Genomic DNA, 21,887 nt, shown 5'->3' on the forward strand with positions numbered 1-21,887 from the left:
AGAGAGACTGTTTTTTTTTTTTTATTCTCTTAGGACAATGGGGAATTGTTTCATAGCTTTTTTTAAATCCCTGGCTCTGCGTTTTGTGATCCGGGAGCATACATCTCTTATAAAACATGCCGTTGCTAATCTTGTCAATGATCCTTCATTATACAGTACATATATGACTGTCAATAGAGATCGCTTAAAACGTTTTGAACATAATATGTTGTTAGTCAGAGAAATGGGAGAGAGTCATCAATGGAGGGATTTGATGACCAAGCTTTCACATGATACCAATGTTTTTGAAAATACTGTATGTAAAATTCTGGACTGTATGTTAGAAGGGACCTTTGAAAAACAACACCTCTTCTGTTTGTACTGTCTAGTTGTTGATGCGGCTGTTTTTAAACTGAAGAATAGGCATCCTATTGATATTGATTGTGTAATGATCAAAATGCATGCGTGTGTAATCGAAAAAAAAGGTATTATGATTTTATACCAAGTTATGGAGATAATGTAATAAAAAAAACACTATATATCCTGAAACTTTTGTTTGCTTTTTTCAGAATACGTATAGTATATGTATTCTGCTTCTGTCTGAACCCAGACAGTGACAACATGGCTTCAAAGAACACAGAACGTGTATTGAGGAGTGTATATTATGACCCATCAAACCCTGGATCTTATGGGGGAGCTGAAAGACTGCAAAGAGGTTTTCAAGATCAAACAGGGAAAAAACTCAGCAATGATCAAGTCAGAGAGTGGTTATCAGGTCAAGAAGCTTATACTTTACACAAGCCCGCCCGAAAAACATTCAGAAGAAATCGTGTATTTGTTCCCAGGGCCTTGTACCAATTTCAGGCTGATCTTTGCGATATGACATCGCTGTCAAAATACAATGATAACTTTAAATTCCTACTTACGGTTATAGATGTATTTTCTAAAAAGGCTTACGCACAACCGTTGAGAAACAAGAGCGCGGTGGAAGTGGCTAGTGCGTTTACTACGATTTTTCAAGACAGTGGATTACCTATCAAAATCCAGACAGATGCCGGAAAAGAATTCTTTAACAGGACATTTGAGAAATTGATGAAGAGACATGGCATCGTGCATTTTGCGACGGGGAGTGATCTAAAAGCATCGGTGGTGGAACGCTTCAACAGGACTTTGAAGACTAGGATGTTTCGCTATTTTACCGCAAAAAATACACGGCGTTATATTGACATCCTTCAGGATTTACTTGATAGCTATAATGATACCTATCACTCAAGTATTAAAATGAAACCGTCTGAGGTTACACATGATAAAACCCTCAAAGTGTTTGAGAATTTATATGGGAGCCGTCCTCTAAAGAATGAATTACAAATGTTTAAATTTAAAGAGGGTGATATTGTCAGAATTTCAAAATACCGGGGGGTATTTGATAAGAAGTATGAGCAATCATTTACAGACGAATACTTTATAGTGAATGAATGTATTCGCAGAAACCCTCCGGTGTATAAATTGAGGGATACGAAGAATGAGATTCTCAATGGTACATTCTATGAAGCGGAAATGCAAAAGGTCAAGATCTCCCCTAGTAACGTTTTCCGGATAGAAAGAGTCTTGGAAAAAAAGCGAAAATTGGTTTTAGTACAGTGGCAAGGATGGCCCTCACAGTTTAACAGCTGGATACCTTCTAAAGACATTGTAAATCTGGGAGACAAAAAAAAGAAGAAAGAAAAAAAATCTATGTGAAAACATAGATGAAAAGTAACCGCTTTCATCTTATTCGACACACTTGGAGAAAAACACCCTCGCGAGAAGGATGGAAGAGAGGAAGCCTTTCTATATAACGCTGCCCTCAAATGCGTGTCATGATATTTATCCGGAGAACAATAGCTCGGATTATACGGTGTCTCTGTCAAAACCTATAGAATTAGATGGACCTTACGAGGTAGCATTGGCTGAAATTATGTATTGCCATAGCTGGAATAATATTGTAAGTACGGAAACTGCTTATGATGTTAAAGATAATACGCTGTATAACGATACAGAAGAGTTTCCACCACTTTATCAGAAAATTAAAACTGGCTATTATGATAATATAGAAAGAATAATAAGGGAAATTAATGAGCGTTCTCGAAAATCAGGATTTGATTTCCAATTCTCACACAATCCTGTACAGAAAAGGGTGATAATGTACGGCAAAGGTAAATACTCTATAAGATTTAGAACGCCTCTAGCCTATATGCTAGGGGTTGTACCAATGAAATGGTATGCTGTTAAGGACAACACCGCGATCCCCCATCCATATGATATCCATGCGGGTCAATATAATATAATGGTCTACACAAACATAATGGACATGCAGCATATTGGCAATTATACCGTCCCCCTTCTTAGGATAGTTAAAATACAAGGTTCCTACGGAGATGTTATCACTCTGTCATATGACAAGCCACATTACGTCGGAGTAAACAAGCAGCGCTTACAGGATATACAGATTCAGCTCAAGACAGATTTGAATGAACTCGTTCGGTTCAGTTACGGGAAAACAATCTGCAAACTCCATTTTCGTCCGCTAACGAGCTCTCTCATCTAAAAGAAGAAGAACAAAAAAACAACAACAATAACAACAACAACAACGCTTGATATGGATCATCAAAGATTTGTTTCGTATTATACGAATCAGGCTGGGCATGGGACGCTGCCAGGATTTGTAGGAGCACCTGTTGTTTATGGTAGAGGTTTAGGATCGATGCTGAGTAGAGCCTTCAGATTTGTCCTCCCTTTTCTTAAAAGGGGTGCTAATCTTGCAAAGCCACACTTGAAAACAGCTGCGAAAGGTATCGCATCGGACGTGGTTGGATCTGTAACAAGTCGTTTGATGAGAGGTTCGGAGGGGGCGTCGAATAAGCAGGAAGGTTCCGGACTACTCCGCCTAGCACGAAGACGTCGGAAAAGATCTCTCGCTGCTCGACCTCTTACCACATATAAAAAGCCGAGAAAACGCAGAAGGGCTTCACACTCTTACAAGAAACGACGAAGCGTTAGACAGGTTGGAGGCCAGAGTATCTTTTAAACATCTGCAACAATGGCTCTAACTCACCGTCTCTCCGCAGAGTGTACGAAATCCGAACTCGATATTTTTACCGCGCCCATGATGCAGTTATCAATAGACCAGACCAATTATGTGGAGATTAACCCTTTAAATGCCATAAGTGACCAGGACGTCCTTGACTTTCTAATACCCGGGAACGGCAATCTGTATTTAGACTTAAACTCTACTTTTCTGTATCTAAGACTTAAGATTACAAAGGCTGACGGGACGGATTTGACCAATGATAATCCATGCGGAATTATTCAGTATCCTCTGAATACTATATTTTCGCAAATAGATGTCAGCCTGAATGATCAACTTATAAGTTCATCCTCTGCAACACACCCATATCGAGCGATTATTGAAACTTTGCTAAATTATTCACAAGCAACATTGGAGAGCGAATTTTCCGCTGCCCTCTGGTATAAAGATACAGGGGACCTGGATGCGGTATCGATTGCTGACGACGGAGGGAACAAAGGCCTTGTTAAACGGGGGCGTTACTGTCAAACTTCGAAGGAATTTACGCTGCTGGGACCACTGCATACAGATCTATTTTTTTCCGAAAGACTTATGCTCAATAATGTAGATGTGCGTTTGAAACTAGTCAAAGCCAAGAGCGCATTCTCCCTGATGTGTCCCGCTGATAAAGGCTATGAATTAAAAATTTTATCAGCCAGCATTTTCGCAAAAAAAGTCGAAGTATCACCGCCTGTCATGCTTGGACATTCTGCAGCTCTCATGAAATCCAACGCCTTGTACCCTTTAAGCCGTATATCTGTTAAAAATTACACACTCCCTGCCCAGACAAGCGTATGCTCGCAGGATAATTTGTTTATAGGGCGTCTACCAAGGTATATTGTAGTCGGCTTAGTGGATCATGCAGCGTTTGTGGGAGCCCGCAATCTAAACCCGTTCAGGTAATTCACTTTTTTCCATGATTTTAATTTTGATTAAAAAACATTATATGAACGTGAACACATAGATAATCTTTTGTTTTATTTTTTCAGATTTCAACACTGTGATCTTGAATATCTGAGCCTGGGGGTCAACGGAAGACATATACCTAGCAAACCGTTTCAACCAAACTTTCCAAACCACCATACGGTTAGAGAGTTTTACAATCTGTACCTCGCAACAAACAGACATCTGAAGGACGCACCACTCTGTATTAACAGGGAGGATTTTGAAAACGGCTACTCCCTGTTTATGCTCAATCTGTCCCGGGACGACGAGCTGGAAGGAGGAGCTCTCTCCCCCGCTGTCAATGGGACCTGTCGCCTGGACTTGCGCTTCAGACAGCCTCTTGCACGTACCATGACCTTAATTGTGTATTCATCCTTCGACACCGTTTTAGAAATAAATTCTAAAAGACAAGTTCTGCTGGACATGTAAAAAATAAAAAAACATTAAAGTAAGAAGCCTCAATGAATAACCTTCAAATTGCCTCTATATTGGAACCCCTCATGGGACGATCTTTCGGGGGTGTATGGGCTTCAGACCAGTTACCCTCAAAAATCGATACAAAGCCTTCATATTTGGTGGCAAACACCCATGATAGCACCAGAGAAGGAGAGCATTGGATTGGAATCGTGCTGGACGTTGAAGAGAGGAAGTCCTGCTTTTTTGACTCATACGGAAATCCACCTACCTTTCCCCTCTATCCTCGGACATTCATGAAGTTTTTAGCACAAAATGGTTTTGAAATACAGTACAGTAAAATGCAAGTTCAAGATGATATGACATCAACCTGTGGTGCTCATGTAATATTCTTCCTCTGTCAACGCTTTAAAGGACTCTCTTTTCCTGAAGCAATGGGACTCTATTCTAATAATTTAAAAAAGAATGATGTCCTTGTTACCAAGTTTGTGAGAAAATATAGCAAATGTATTCGACGGCAAAAATCTGTTAAGACCTATACTCAAAATGCCTGCTCTTTAAAATTATTTAATGAATGTTATGAATGTCAGAAATGAAAATTGACTCATACCCTTATCCATTGTAATAAAATATATCATTTATTGATGAACATACTGTTTACAAGAGTGATTCATTTAATTTCTGAAATCCAACCAGTCCCTGTAAGGAGAATTAGTCTGAGGGTTATAAGGGGTTGACGCTAATGGTGTCAATGATGTTTCCATACTACGTCTTGTGTAGGATGGATCCTTCGTGGTCTCTGGTATGACGGGGGTGTTGAATAGATTAGCAGCTATATGATGTTTTCTTCTCCCACTGCTAGAATCAGAACCATCTTTAAGCTCTCGGATTCGATTCCGGGCTGTTATATTAGTTATACTGGTCAAGGGTATATTTAATTCTGAAATAATATTTAAGAAATTATCCCATCCCCGTGGCAGATTTTCAGTACGAGTTTTTGGCATGGTTAAAGTCTTCATTAAATCCGTAATATGTGAACCCTTAATCCTCCTTCCTCTGATAATGATCTCTCCTGATGAATGATCCCATTTCATAGAATCACTGGAATCATGGAGTCTTTGCAAAATATAGACCGCATTCTTCTTTCCACGTGGGGCTATATGCTGTAGAACTTCATGCATGGAATCCTCTTTTTGAACAGCAGTGTTATCACCTTCCTGTAGATGTAGTTCATTTTGTAGCGGCTCTCCATCAGCAGGTATTTCATTCGTTTTCTCCGGGAATTTCAAGACAATCTCATGACCTGTCTGTTCATCTTTTCGGACTAAACTTAGATATCTTTGCAGCAAGTCATTGTAGTGTCTGACTTTATCATAGGAGTTAAGGTCTGGACGTTTCAGCAGAGTTTCCATTTTACCTTCCAATGAGCGCTGCGCCGTTTCACCTATGTTGTCCGAATGAGTCTTCTGAGTTAGACGATTGAAGTGTTCAGGTGAAAGCATGTACATTTTGTTGAAGGATGCCATTATCTTCTTCCAGAGGTAATCAAACTGCTGAGGAATGGTAACGCCACTGATAGGAGAGGAAGAATAAATCCACCTGATTGTCGCACCGCTTTACGCTTCTTCTTAATACTGATCTTCTTGTCTGCAAAGAGTTTAATAAGTTTTCTCTGCTTTTTCAATTTGGTATATTGGACAGATGTGAGCGGTATAGTGCCCTTCAACACGTTCAAGGCAATCTCACATAAAGTGTTTATAAAATCTTCGGAGCTGTGAGAAAGAAACGTTTTACGCTCCTTAGGTCCTAGAGCGACTAAAGCTCTCAAAATAGGCAGATTCCTTTTTATCCTTTGTGACATAGTTTCAGTTTTTTGGTGAATAAACAGTAGGCCACTGAGATGGAAGTATTCCCGTCCGCAAACGAAAATGTTCTGGACAATCGGGTCTTAAATCAATCAATAAATACCCATAAGGCTCTCTGGTTGCATCCTCATAGCTCTCGAGGAAGAATCGTTTTTGCCCAGGGAACATTTGATGTGCTAAAATCCTGATTTGAGCCTTATCACGAGGATTTTTAAAGAGCACAATATAATTAGCGTTTAAACTGATTGATCGTGAGTGTCTTCCTTGATGGAACAAATTTTGAATGAGATATAATACAGAGAGGTTCCGGTGATGGCGGTACTGCGTGAATGCTTTCAATATTTCATCATGACTCCCCGCGTCCATCATACAGTCGTCGAGCACGAGAAGTGTATGCTGATTTGAAGGAAATATGCTTTCATCCGTTAAAGATTTAGGTAAACCTTCAATAAAAGTTATGTTGCAGTTTTCTTGTAGAGCTTCATACAGGGGTTGAAACGATGTGTAGCACCAGACAACTTTATCCGGAATCCTGGAAAACACCTGAGGTTGGTTTTTAAGCAGCTCTGTGACAAAAACAGTTTTCCCACTCCCGCTAGAACCAACCACAAGAGCTGTAAAAGGGAGCTGAAAACGTGGATCAAAAATTACTTCAGTCATTTTTCTCTCTCAGACAGACACAACTCAGACTCCTTTACTTAAACCAGGTTTTTACAGAGTGACAAGGGAACACAGGGTGAAGTTTTATTTTATTTTATTCATTGGATAAGAAGATCTTGTTTTTTTTTTGTTTTTTTAATACCAACAATATTTTACAATCATAATACATTGTTGACAACATCTCTACATCGATAACATGACAATGCATGAAGAGTGATGGATGTAGGGTGTCACACATTTTGTTTCACAACCAGCATGTGAATTAGTAGAACATTCCCTCCCCCTTCTGGAGACATCTGGGTACTACACATATATAAATTCATGATACAAATGGTTACATCTTAGACTCTACAGACTGCTAATGTTCTAAAAAAAAAATAAAGAAACAGTAATAGTAGTGAATATAGAATATATAGAGAATATAGATGGTGATATAGAATATATAGAGAATATATATGGTAATACATTTTTCTTAAAAATACAATAAAAAGGTAATAGAAAGATTCTATTTTAAAGCATCAGGTTACACCCTCATAAACAAATAGAACCCTTGTATTAGCATCCTGTAGGAATAGCACACTGTAGGAATGAGTGTTTTTGGTTTTAGTAACCAAATGGAAGTGTTTTACCGCTGGGGAGCAAACGCCTCTTATCAAATACAACCCTAAATCTGATGTCCCGTGGCTTATTACAAAGCTCAAACCCTTTGATGTTGCGTGTTATTTTATTGTAATGGGTGACAATTTCTCGCCGTGGGTCTGGAGATTGGATGTAGCATTCAACCAGTTGTCTGATACTGTCAAAGTTCACATGTTTACAGTTTTCAAAATTCTGTGTAATCCCTTTAGCTTTTAAACATACTTTACCTTGTTTTGTAAGATACGTATATGTTTTAGGCCCTGCAGAGGCCCATTCTATGATGCTGTCACCAGGATCTAACTCTGATGTCAGCTCCCCCAAGTAAACACCCAGCTTTGGCTGGTAGCTGTGATGAGGAGAATTTACATGTACTATACTATCTGTGTCATAATACAACACGCGATCATCCAGGCGATCTAATTCGTTATATAACATGAGACGCCCATATGCAGTCGTGAAAGCTGCAATGAAGATATTTACATCTCCCGGCCGTAGAATGCACCCGGAGGTATAACGCCATTGAACGATTGCGACTGTATCATTGAGAAATTGGAAATTTGCAATTGTGAATTTGCTAGAGAACAAAAAACCAAAGAATTTTTCAGCTGTCCCGACTATGGTCGTAGTGAGTTGATTAGAGCGCTGTGCCATCTTTCCCCAGAGCGAGTTTAACAAAAGCTTCGCGATCTGTCTTTTAGCAGGATTGTACTCAATCTTTTCAGGATCCAGTTCAATTTTCTGATTGTCTTTATAATCTTGTATATATTTCAACCTACTTTCCCTGTCCACCACACTAGAGGGATATCCTGAAGATTCCTGTTTTAGCTTTAGGAAGGTATGAATATATTCTTTGAAAAGCTCATCTGAGCGCTTTTCAAAATGCCATACTTCATACACATCGGCTAAAATGTAGCCCTTTTGAAGAGCTCTCTCCAATTCTATCGAAACCCACACACCGGTTAACGCTCTCTCTTCATCAGTATGCAGGCAATCATCATGACTGTTCATTTCACTGCAGGTTCTGCAAAGCGTAAACATAAGCTTTCCGTCACTGTTCCTTGTAGGTAAGACAGGGAAACGTAAACCGCGGGGAGGGTTAACTTTACATCTGACCAGACCAAAATAGTTTCCAATCTCTTCATCAAAATCTTTGTAAATGAGCTTTGGATGACCTATGGGGTATTCGTACACAGCGTTACAGTGTGGATAGAGTGAGGTGAAGTCGACATATTGGATGTTCTCACCGGCAATAGATGTGTATCTTAAACAGGCGGCGGCCGTACGACCGCCGTAGAGAGCTTCTCGAGGATCTAGAGGGACGGGTTCGTTAAACTGGGTGAGGAATGCTTGAACAAGGGGGTCTGTTTTTTTCATCTGTTCCCACTGATGTTCCCAGATCGATTCTACCACATCAACACCATAATCCGTTTGCAATTTAGACAGTCTTTTTTCAGTATTTGATCGCAGCACATCAAATTCATCACCTATGAGAGGCGATCTGTCGTGGGGGTTAAAGCATTGGGGACACCCATGGTAATAGCATCCGAGATATTCAAACACTGTCTGCTTACCATCTTTAACACAGAACCCATCCACTGAAAAGGGACCTATTCTATGTTCACCTTTGTTGAGTGCATGTTGTATAAAGATTTTACGGGTCCTGCTTACATACTCCAGCCACTGTATTGATCCATGTGAAAATCTTTTGCTCTTTTCACGGTAATTGTCCGGGTCAGGAATCGCTATAGTGTGGGGGTTCAGAAACTTGGTTTGAAACACATTTAAGGCTGCTGAAGCTATAGTAACACTGACCAATGGGTCGACACCTGTCACCCTGATGAATTCGTCCCTGAAATTACCGACGCCTTCTGCCAAAATATCAACATCGTTAATACAGTACGCTTCAAGCTGTTGTGAGAAATCAAATCTTGAATTCTTCACGGTAGAATACCATTCCATGAAGCTCTCTCTCTCTTTCACTTTCATTTGATCAGCACCGTAAAAATGCGGCTCTGGATGTTTATCCAAAATCAACCCCATCTTTGAAGGATCTGTCAAAAGGTGGGGAAAATACCCTTTACGCATAGCGGTTTTGCATCCAAGGGCTTTCGGGAACTCTCTCAGCGCAATAGGCAAGAATGAGAATGAATCTAAGAATCTAAGATGGAACTTCTCATCTTTAATCATGATTATTTTACTGCCTTGAGCAATTATAAAAGGCGTGATATTTTCCTTGACATATGCGTTTAATATCAGATAATGGTCGTAGCCCCTCCCGTAGTGGGAAATGAACGTTGTACCCTTAAAACGCTTACGTCTGAAATGACATAGGAATGTGCGAGCACACGTTGATCCTGTTGCAGAAAATGTTTCACCTGTCGACGATTTAGATGCTACAAAAATAGGAATATGGATGCCATTTGTCTGGGAAGTTTCAAAATCAAAATATACAATCTTTTTACTATTCATTTCTTCCTCTGCTTCAGCCCTCTTAGTTCTCATGTAACAAATATGCTCTTCTCCCTCCTCCTCCTCCTCCGGCAACTCTACCACTCTCCCTGCTTCTCCCTCGACAGATGCAGGCGGCTTCTTACGTTTAAGGGGCTGGCGGCATACAGGACACATCCTGATTATACAACTATGAGGCTGGGGGTTTTCAAGGGATATGTAATAGACGTCTTGACATCTGAGACACTTTTTATAGGAGCGGCAGACGCTTCTTATAGAATCAGGTTTTTTTTTGTTTTTTTTTTTTTCATGATGTCTTTCAAAGCAGGTGCGGTTTTGACATATACGATTACAGTCAGAGCATGGTGTTTTTTCAAATGGTGTGACACGCTTGCAATCTGTGAAACAGACACTACAATGCCCTGCGCACCTATGTGACTTATCGCATGAATAACCTGAATGGCAAAAAGTGCAGAAACACTTAACACCTAGAAACCCTTGTACATTCCTGACACCGTAATAATGACCCTCGAATAAAAACAGGTATACAGTTTTTTCGTGCGGTTCAGGGGATGTTTGAAAAATGGAGAGATTTTTTTGTCCAAACATCTGGTAAAAAATTACTATTTTAGATTTTACAATTAGCTCGAACTTGGCAACGTCTGCAAAAGACACTTCAGTGTTTAAACTAAAGCCGGCCTGGGTGTGGATCTCTTGTCCTTTTAAAATGAGCTCTTCAGTAGTGAGTTCAGGATTAAGCACAGCCGTTAAATTGATTGCAAAGCAGGCGCTAGTTTTATTGGGAATGATGAAGAGGTGCCGTTTTTTCTTCTGTATTATCTCGGAAGACAAACAGGAAGTAACATTTCTCCTGGCCCCACCACCAGGAGGTTGAACCACTTCGACAATGAGCTCGAGACTGCTATCGGTAAAAACTTCTTGATTTGATTGAACCAGGCGATCCAATAATTGGTCGAATTGCGATAAATCAGCCTCACCATACCTCACAATCATTGAGACATTATTTTGAAGACTATTCGCTCTTAATTCTGCCTGTATTAGATCATTCCTCCGGACATTAGCGGTTTCTAAAGCCCTAGATATTAGATCATGTAAACCACCGTTAACCTGAGCATAATATTGGGCAAAATTCACATCGGCATCAGGAGGCGCTATACTTAGAAATTGCCTTATTTCAATGTTATTAAACCGACCACGATGAATCACCCTTATATTATCTGGATCGGTACTGACACCAGCCCTGGCCCTATCTGAAACCCTAGCGCTATCCACATCCATTGCAATATCCTCCTCATCAGACACATCCCTCATCTCAATATCAGAATTATTTCCCTGGTCAGCACCTTCTCCTACCTGCATGGGCTGACCATCAGAGAGAGAGAGGGGGGGTGCATCAGGAACACAGAGACATTGAGAATCAGTTGGATCTCTGAAAGGGTTTTGAGAGACTGATGAATTATTTTGTTCTACAGCAAATTCACATTCAGGGTTTAATGTTTCCATGTGCATGAGTGAATTTGCAGCCTCTAGACATTCAAAATCAGATAGCTGACCGTATGAAAAGCTATCTAACATTGACTGTAGGGTCGCTTCTGTAGGAAGCCAGACATCGTTTGAAGGGTTTTGAATAGAGGTTCTAGCATCACCCACACGATCAGCCATTACGGCTTCTAAATTTGGAGAGGTGGTAGATGAATTAATTTCATCGATCAAAGAGATTAATGCTGTGGGTATAGGATGTTGTTCCATAACTGTATTTCAGAATATTTTATTTTCACACAGAATTTTTTTATTTTCACTCATACATACAGGGTGAGGCTAAGGGTTTCTCAGACGACAGACCAGTTGGTCTTGATAGTAGGTGTACAATCTTTCTACGTCTCGATATAAATCCCTCATTGTACCAGCAGCTATGTCTATAGCAGTAGTGGCCGGGATAAACTGACCGTTGACACATACACAGGGTTGGGAGGGTTGTCCGGCTGGGGGAGGTTGTGTAGAAGGGATGGGCCGTACAAGTTGTATGGGGGGTGGGAAGGGATGAGGGACGGGGCGGAAATAGGGCTGGAACGCCGGGATTCTTGGGAGATATGGGAGGGCGGGTTCACTGTTCCTACGGGGGCGCTCTAGGGTCGAACCCCCGTACAGCTCAGTCGCTGCCGGGCTAATTGAAGCCCTAGATAGGGCAGGACTATTATGAGGCCCTCGAGGAAAGTCAGTGTTATACGGGGATGCAGATTCACTCTCAAAAGGGTTAAACTGTTCAAGATCAATCAAACCTTGTGTTTCATTTTCAGACTCTGTCTCAGGGGAGGCGCGGGGTGGCCAATATCCCTCGCCGATGACTGATGCGTGTTCAAACTCTTCTGTGAGGGACCGGCTCACAGCTCGTTCATCCGCCGTGGGGGCTAAAAAAGATACAACATTTTTGAATTATTATTAGTTAATTAGGGCTCTGTCATGTTATTTGGTATATATAAATATATTACTATTTATATGTATATATTTACCTTCTCTTTCAAGAGGCGTGTAGACTCTCTCACGTTCTCGAAAAAGATCGCTAGTCACATCATCAGCGTCCGGGGCTATATTTTCAGAGAAGAGATATACACATTAAATTACAGCCTGTGAAAACAAAGATTGAAAACAAAGATTTAAAGAAAGAAAGGATGAAAAGACAACTTACGGGGTGTGAGGAACCCTTGATCCACTTCGACGTCACTGTCATCTGATTGAGTTAAATCAATGAATGTTGAAACATCTACAGAAAAGAAAAAAATGACAGAGAAATATACATGAGTATATATATATATATATATATATATATATATATATATATATTTTATTTTATTTTATATTTTTAGTATTTCTCACAATGTAGAGAAAGACACATTAACATACCTGTCTGTACAATCTGATCAACACTGTTATATTGATGGTATGATCCAGTGTTTTTTCTGAAATACAAAGAAAACAAAAAGTCAATTTTCACAAAACCTATAGGTCTCATCTCAGGCTGTCATGACATCGTATGTAGCATGACTCCGTCAGAGGGGGGAGCCATTGTCCCACATTTGTACATCTCTCTCCCTCTTCATCTCTCAGACACACACACACACGTCTTAAAGCATACAGAAGGCCAAAGCTAAGGAACACCTCGCTCTACATTTCTCGCCCCTCCCTCGTCTCCCTTACACACACACACACACACACACACACACACACACACACACACACACACACACACACACACACACACACACACACACACACACACACACACACACGCGCGCGCACACACACACACACACACACACACACACACACACACACACACACACATGTCTTAAAGCCCATATCATAGCACATCTCTCTCTCCCTCTCTCAGCCACCCGACCCTCTGAACCGGACATTCCATTCTAGCATTCTAGCATGACAGAGGAACCCCAGCTCAAGGTCCCCATCGCAACCGCTCTCTCTCCCACACACACACACATATACACATACACACACATACACACCCACACACACACACACACACACGCACCCACAGGTCTTAAAGCAGCCAGAGCAGCCATTCCTCCATTCTCTCGCTCTGAGGAAACCGCCGCGGCCTCAATCCAGAATCTGTCAAGGCCCCATCGCAACGTCATGATCCCACGCACACACACCCACCCACACACACATACACACACACACACACACACACACACACGTCTTACAGCATACAGCAGACCAAAAAGTCAATACCCCATCGTCTCCCACACACACCCACACACACACACACACTCATACACACATACACATCCACACACACACGCACCCACAGGTCTTAAAGCATACAGCAGACCAAAAAGCCAATACCCCATCGTCTCCCACACAAACACACACACACACACACACACACACACACACACACACACACACACACACACACACACACACACACACACACACACACGTCTTACAGCATACAGCAGACCAAAAAGCCAATACCCCATCGTCTCCCACACAAACACACACACACACACACACACACACACACACACACGTCTTACAGCATACAGCAGACCAAAAAGCCAATACCCCATCGTCTCCCACACAAACACACACACACACACACACACACACACACACACACACACACACACACACACACACACACACACACACACACACACACACACGTCTTACAGCATACAGCAGACCAAAAAGCCAATACCCCATCGTCTCCCACACAAACACACACACACACACACACACACACACACACACACACACACACACACACGTCTTACAGCATACAGCAGACCAAAAAGCCAAGGCCCACATCTACATTTAAAGTCCTCAAAACACATCAACATCTTTAAAACATAACTTTTTAAAAACAGAATACACATACATTTTTTACATCCTATAAACATAGCAATAGTGTTTAATTTTCTCTACATCTACATTTAAAGTCCTCAAAACACATCAACATCTTTAAAACATAACTTTTTAAAAACAGAATACACATACATTTTTTACATCCTATAAACATAGCAATAGTGTTTAATTTTAATTATAGAAGGTACATACTTACAGGTCATGTACAGGATTCTCCATTGGTCAACCGGCGGTGGCAGCGACGCAGAATACTCTGAAGATTTTTGAGGAGCGGTGCAGAGATGACAGCAGAAGCCCAGGCATTTATAGAGAAAAGCGCGGGCTTTTTCCTGACTTAATGTACAGGTTCGCGTTGTTTTTCTGGGATCTCTAACAGATCATTAAGGGGCCATACATCTGCAAACTGTACGTTGAGGGTATTGTCCACATCGGTCATCTGAGGATAAATGCTGACTGAGCAGTACATCAAGACCCATTGGAACAGCTAAATAGAACAGGCAACCACAGGTCGTCTGAGGACGCATTTCATCCACGTAGCATAGGCCCGGATCAAAAAAGGACATATGGACGGGGACAGGGAGGTGGGAAGGGAGGAGGGAGGGGGGGGAGGGGAGGGGGGGGGAGGAGGAGGAGGAGGAGGGGGGAGGGAGGGGGGTCTGGAACAGTGCCATGGAACATTCTAGAACATAGAACAGAACCACTTCCGGTGATGTAATCAGTGCCACGTCTACGAGGAGGCGGGACTTCCGGTTTGGATGTGTGCCAAAAGCAATCAATCAAAAAAGTGACACTTGGTGTCTTTCATATTCTCTCTCTTATATATCTCTTGACAGGCACGCAAAGGATATGAGGGGGCATGGGAGGAAAAAACTGTGCGCTCACTCGCATGACATTATGCGCACCTCTTCGATAAAAAAACATATCGTTCTTACATCATGTTTTCAGCAGTAGCTATTCATAGCTTTCAAGGGGCATTACGTGCTGCCGGGAACGCCCACCTGACGGTCAAAAAAACAAAGAAGTTTATTTAAAACGGGAGTGATTGTGCAGACAGCTTTGCCAAGCTTTATACAGGCCGGCCGTGGTAATAGGCAAATAAAATGTGGGGGATGGGATGGGAGGGGGAGCCTGGGGGGCGGGGGTGAGTCAGAGAAAACATCAACAAGCAGTGAAATCTGTAGGCTGTGAAATGTTCAGCGGTGTGAACAAATATTAGTTTAGTAGGCCTAAATGGCCAAATTGCATTTGGCCGTGGTCAAAAAATTGTTGACGTGATGCTCGAAAAAACTGACAGAGTCTGCGGTCGATGTCAGCTGACTGCCATATCGATGGCCTTTATAAGACCCTGGGCCAGGGAGGGTTTCCTGTCAAAAAGAGGAAGAAAAATACGTACCATTGCGTCGCTGGGCACCCCCCTCATTCGCGACTGAGGGATGCTTGCTGAAGAAGTCGTATTGCCTCATGTGGGGGTGCTGCTACATTGGTAATTAAATTCGTGATGACTCATTTCAACACCACTCCAGATGGGCCTAGTTGATACAAAGATATCAGTTTGTTACAAACCCCCTAAACACAAAAAAAAACAAAAAAAAAACAGTTTTTGTGTGTTTCGTCATTTAATCAATTTGTGTGCGCCAGACTCGCTCCCGACGGCTGTTAGATACAGGAAGCGGGGTTGCCTCATGGCCTGCTGGTGGTCTGTTGATATGGGGTGAGAATTAAATCGCGAAAAACACTACAAACTGCTTAAACTGATATGTGCAAAAAGAGGAAGTGCCCTATAGGACCAGCTGAATTAAATACTTTTTTACAAAAGGGTTTAAACACAGGCAAATGAGGAAGTATCCCATATTCGCCCACCTGAAAAATGGACTTTTCACAAAAGTTAGAAGCCACGCCCCTTTGATGACGTAGGTACCCTTAACACGCCCCCTCGATTTAGGCTGTTTTTTTACTCTTTCTTCGGTAATGGGGGTCCTATACAACTACTCACCTCAATGCGTCCACTTCCGGTCATTCCTGTCCCACACCTTAAAAACTCCCTCTCCATTAAGGATCACGTTAGTCCCCCCCCCCCCCCCCCCCCCGCTATCGTCAACTCCAGCCGCCTCCCCCACTGCATTGCAGACAACAACTTTGTCAGTCAGACTCACTGGAGACATTGAACTGGATCCTGGACGTTTGGTATCCAACACGCAGACTCTATCATCTCTTCAGTCTTGTCATTGGACTCAACTATATGGCAATATTCTACCAAATGTTTTTAGCAATCCAAACTATCTCTTGGCCCACCCCCCACTGATAAGGCTTCCTCCTGCAGCAAATATTAATTATGACCCGTCCTATTTTCTTTATCCAAATCATTATAATACATATAAAATAGATCAATCAGATATCTTACCTATTGGCGATCAGCCCATTAATCTGTCAGGGGTCACGGACCCCACTCACTACCACAGGAATCCAACTTCTGGACAGACAATAAGGCAGACAAAAATCCGTGGCAATAAACCAAAGCATCCCTAAATAAACACTATAAACCAACGAGCCCGCTTCAAATGTTCAAAACAAAGGGCATTAAGTTATGCCACCTAAATGTTTGCAGTCTTTTGTCCAAGCTCGACCAAATAAAACTAATATTAACACAGGCTAATATCGACTTACTTGCTCTATCTGAGACATGGTTATCATCCCTTGTCCCTGATAATTTTCTAAGCATTGACAATTTCAACCTTTTTTGACTAGACAGAGCTGATGGGAAAAAAGGAGGGGGTGTTGCAATGTATATTAATAATAAATACCCCTCTACTAATTTAAATTTCCAAACCCAGGCAGACTCTGAGACTTTGGCTGTTAAATTACATCTCTCAGCCGAACATGTACTTGGCATTATCGCCACGTACAAACCGCCAAATCAAAATCCCTCACAATATATTACATCATTAAAAACAGGCCTGAAGGACATCTCGATTAAGGAATTGGTAATTCTTGGTGACCTGAATATGAACTGGTCAGACGCAACTGTAAGCAGACCTTTAAAAGATATGGCTCTACATTTTGGATTCGAACAACTTATTTTACAACCAACTAGAATCTGTGACACCTGCAGCTCAATTCTAGATCTAATCTTTACAAACAAACCAAAAAAATATAAGTTACACAGTGTCTTAAAACTAGCAATCTCTGATCATTATTTAACATTTGCGATCAGGAAAATAAAGAAAGAAAAAAATTGTCACAAACTAGTATACTCAGAGAGAATTCCTAAATCAAAAATCCAGAGTTATGATAATGAACTGGACAATTGAGCTAGAGAGTAAAAATCCAGAGCAAATTCTTTCTTCGATCCACAATAAACTTGATAAGATTAAAAATAAATATTTAAAAAAGGTTACAATCAAACAAAGGCAGCACACTCTTCCCTGACTGAACGTAGAAATAATTAAGTTACTGAAAGAAAAGGAAAGTTGTATGAAAAAATATCACTCTACAAAGACCAAGGAAGACAAGACTATCTACATTGATGTAAAAACTAAATGCACTACTGAGATGCGAAAAGCTAAATCAAATTATTATAAAACTCTCCTTCTTAATTCAGCTTCGGACCCTAAAGCAATATGGTCAGTTCTGAACTCTATAACCGGTAATCAGAAAAATACCAAGAATAAACTAAGTATTAATTTAGATAGTGTGCTAATAACTGATCCTCAAAAAATTGCCTGTGCATTCAACGAATTCTTTATAAACTCTGTTCAAAATCTTGCAATCAGTTTCAATCCTCCTTCACCAACACAAAATCTGAGTATCAACCCTAATGAAACACAATTATTTTCTTTTAATACGATAACTCAGGAACACCTATTAGAGGTAATCAACTCTTTAAACAAAACAAATGCAACTGACACATATGGCCTAAACTTAAAATTTATCATATGCTATATAGATACTTTTCTCCCAGTGCTTCATCACATAATCAACACCTAGAAACATCTCATTTCCCCCAGCAATGGAAACTGTCTAAAATAACACCTATCTATAAAGCTGATGACCCTACATCCCTGACTAACTATCGACCAATATCAATACTCCCTATTATGTCAAAATTCCTGGAAAAAATTATGGCAAACCAACTTTTAGATCATCTGGAAAACAACAATCTCCTCAGCGACTATCAGTTTGGCTTTCGTTCAAAAAGGTCCACTATGACAGCTTCACTATACCTGACCGAACATATCAGACAGGCCCTAAACAATGGACAAATAACTGGTACTGTTTTCATCGACTTTAGAAAAGCATTCGACACGGTCAATCATCAGCTCTTATTAAATAAATTACTATCCTTCAACATCGATCAATCAGCAGTCAACATGATCTCATCCTATCTCTCTGAAAGAACACAGCTGGTATGCATTGAGAAGTCTAAGTCCTCAAAGGCTCCTTATAACATTGGGGTCCCCCAGGGGTCAATATTAGGACCTTTGCTATTCGATGCATACATAAATGATTTGCCATCTATCTGCCTTTTCACACAAGCCATAATGTATGCAGACGATACCGTGATATATGTATCAGACCCAGATATGAATGTAATAAATTCAAAACTGGCATCCGATCTTGCCACTCTTCACAACTGGTTACACACAAATAATCTCACTTTAAACATAAAAAAAACAGAATGCATGTACTTCAAATCCCCCCTGAAACAGCTACCAAAGTATCAACCTATAATGATAAATAATGAACCTTTGGCCGTAGTAAATAAATACAAATATTTAGGAATTCTGCTTGACTCAAACCTTACATATAAATTACATATAGACAAGGTAGTGAAGCAAATTAAACAAAGATTGTTTGTCTTTCATAAAATCCGTCCATTTCTCTCTCAGACTTTAGCTCATATCTATGTAAACTCAGTTATACTCTCCAATATCTCCTACTGCCTACCAATTTGGTGTCTGACTGCTAAGGACACTCTAAAACCTGTGGATGCGACTGTACAATCGTGCCTACAAAATCTGTTTAAATCTTCCCTATCGCTCACACCACTGTATTGCACTTGAAAGAGCTAGTGCATTAGACTTTGAGAACTACCTCAAATTAACATCAATGTAATTATATTATCAGATCCAATATCATCTTACGCCATCCCTTATAAGCTCCCTCCTCCCCAGGTTCTCAGCCACAAGACAAACTCGAACCACCCGTGCCATCACAAACTCAGAAAATCCTCTTCCTAGATATAAAAACAATTACGGCAAGCAATCTTTCTTCTACAAAGGTACAATAAGCTGGAATGAGATTCCACAAATTTTAAGGAATAGTTCATCTCTAATTAGATTTAAACGGCTGTATAATAATCTCCTATTGGAGGAACAGGTCTGCGGTCATTTACCTGGTTAATGAGGCAACACTTGCAGCTGCCTCATGACCTAAGCCAGACAACCCTGAATCATCTTCTTCTTCTGTTTCTTGAAATTTTCCCATCTTTTATATATCTATCACTTTAACTGTGTTTTCGCTTTTCTCTTGCTGCAGGACAGGAACCCTCTGAAAACCAGCATTTATGCTGAGTAGGGCCCAAAAGTATTTGAATTACCTTCTTGGTGTTGTATGCTTTTTTTCCTGTTAAATAAATAAACTGAAACTGAAACTGAAACTGAAACTGTATGTGTAAAAAGTTATAGCTTTCTGGGAAATATCCAAACAGCTGGTGTTTGAACATTAACCTTAACATGAATTGAAACTCACTCACATTGAATTCTTGTAAGGTTACAAGTCACTCTGTCTTTGAGGTGCTTCAAAGATGGAAATGTTTGGAACAAATGTACAGTGGCACAGGTGACTTCCGCCTGTAGAGACTGCTCACACGTGCCACCTGGCGGCTCTTTTGCGCACTGCAGCTGCTGGTGAAAAAAAATACTCCGGGAGGCCGCCGCAGGCCACGGGAGGCCGCTGCAACGCCGCAGCGTTGGGTCTGCCTGGTTCTGCAGACCTCTGTATGTCACTTTCAGAAGAGCAGAACTCGTCTCAGGCACGGTGGGTGACGCGAGGCGTACAGCTGCTGGAGTGAATATTCACCACACAGTTGGGATATAGGCTACTAAGAGCACAGTGTGAATACTATAATGTTAGTTGTTTTTCATAAGGAAACGCACAACAGGCGAGACAGACTGCAGATATGCTTATTGCTTTGGTTAACTTATTTCTGATAGTAGAACTTCCATCTGGAGGTGGTTTTCCCTCAGTCCTCCTGTCACTTTTTTTTTTAAATGAGCAGATTCCTGTCTTCCTGCGGCTTAGCCTTTTAGACAGACGTTGATTGGGTGCTGATACTACCTCTGGTCACAGAACAAAAGGTGGAACAAAATGATACTACCTCTGGTCATGGAACAAAAGGTGGAACAAAATGATACTACCTCTGGTCACAGAACAAAAGGTGGAACAAAATGATACTACCTCTGGTCACGGAACAAAGGTGGAACAAAATGATACTACCTCTGGTCACGGAACAAAAGGTGGAACAAAATGATACTACCTCTGGTCACGGAACAAAAGATGGAACAAAATGATACTACCTCTGGTCACCAGACAATTGGACTCGAGTCATAGGGACTCGGACTCGAGTCGCAAATTTGACGACTTCCGACTCGACTCGGACTTGGAAGGTAAATACTTGAAACTCGACTCGGACTTGGAAGAAAATTACTCGAAACTCGACTCGGACTTTTGACAAGATCAGCCGAGTGCACCAGCTGGGCGTACGCCTAGATTTACACGCTACGTCCGATGTAGAACTCAAAGTTACGACTAACTTAATTTTATGACTAGTGCACCCTGTATGCGTTGCGTCTGTGTATGGAGCAGGCGTAAAAGTTACACCCAAATGCGTAGCTACTCACTGACAGCTGTCTCATCTTGATCTGCGCGTGATGTGGCCGGAATCTTCTCCAAAAATATCGATCGATATGTGCTGTAAATATAGACGTTTTGGGCGCAGGACCTCCGCTCGTCGGCGGGTTTTAAGCTGATGCGTCGGAAGATCTTTCAATTTCTTCCTGACTTTGTCAACTGCCCGCAGTGCGCAGTCTGCCATCGCATTCAGTACTGATTGCACTTGTGATCAAACTGCTTGTGTTGGCGCTGTTAAATTGAGCTGTGAGAACGTTTCTATGCTTTGAATACAACTCTATAAGTTTGAGCTGAGTTGGAGCTGTCTGTCAGCTGTCTCGAGCTCATCTGAGAGAAGTGTGTTGCTTGGCAACAAGCACGTATTAACGTGAACGCGCATGTCTGCAGCCTAAATAATCTCTGCCTTGTAATTTTTTCTAACCTGTGACTCGACTTGACATAACCTGTGACTCGACTCGAGACTTGACTTGAAAGAACATTGTGACTTGACTTGACTTGACTTGCCGACAAAA

The 21,887-nt window shown here is 41.1% G+C and overlaps 1 protein-coding gene and 1 pseudogene across 2 annotated transcripts in view; both read right to left on the reverse strand.

The window, feature by feature from the left end:
• Window positions 1-21,887, reverse strand: part of LOC310786564 (histone H3.2 pseudogene) — a 383,278-nt pseudogene that overhangs the window by 136,886 nt on the left and 224,505 nt on the right. The window lies entirely within an intron of this gene.
• The window catches only part of LOC310786967 (NLR family CARD domain-containing protein 3-like), a gene marked incomplete at both ends in the record, with an annotated part of 39,138 nt that continues 27,170 nt past the window's right edge, over window positions 9,920-21,887 (reverse strand). Inside the window, 5 exons of the mRNA XM_083648297.1 lie at window positions 9,920-9,925; window positions 12,024-12,157; window positions 12,357-12,485; window positions 12,588-12,662; window positions 12,764-12,838. Coding sequence (XP_083504423.1) covers window positions 9,920-9,925; window positions 12,024-12,157; window positions 12,357-12,485; window positions 12,588-12,662; window positions 12,764-12,838 — 419 coding nt within the window. The remainder of the gene's footprint in view (window positions 9,926-12,023; window positions 12,158-12,356; window positions 12,486-12,587; window positions 12,663-12,763; window positions 12,839-21,887) is intronic.

Source organism: Poromitra crassiceps, assembly GCF_964638095.1.
Source record: "Poromitra crassiceps genome assembly, chromosome: 12".
In the NCBI taxonomy this organism is placed as follows: Eukaryota; Metazoa; Chordata; class Actinopteri; order Beryciformes; family Melamphaidae; genus Poromitra; species Poromitra crassiceps.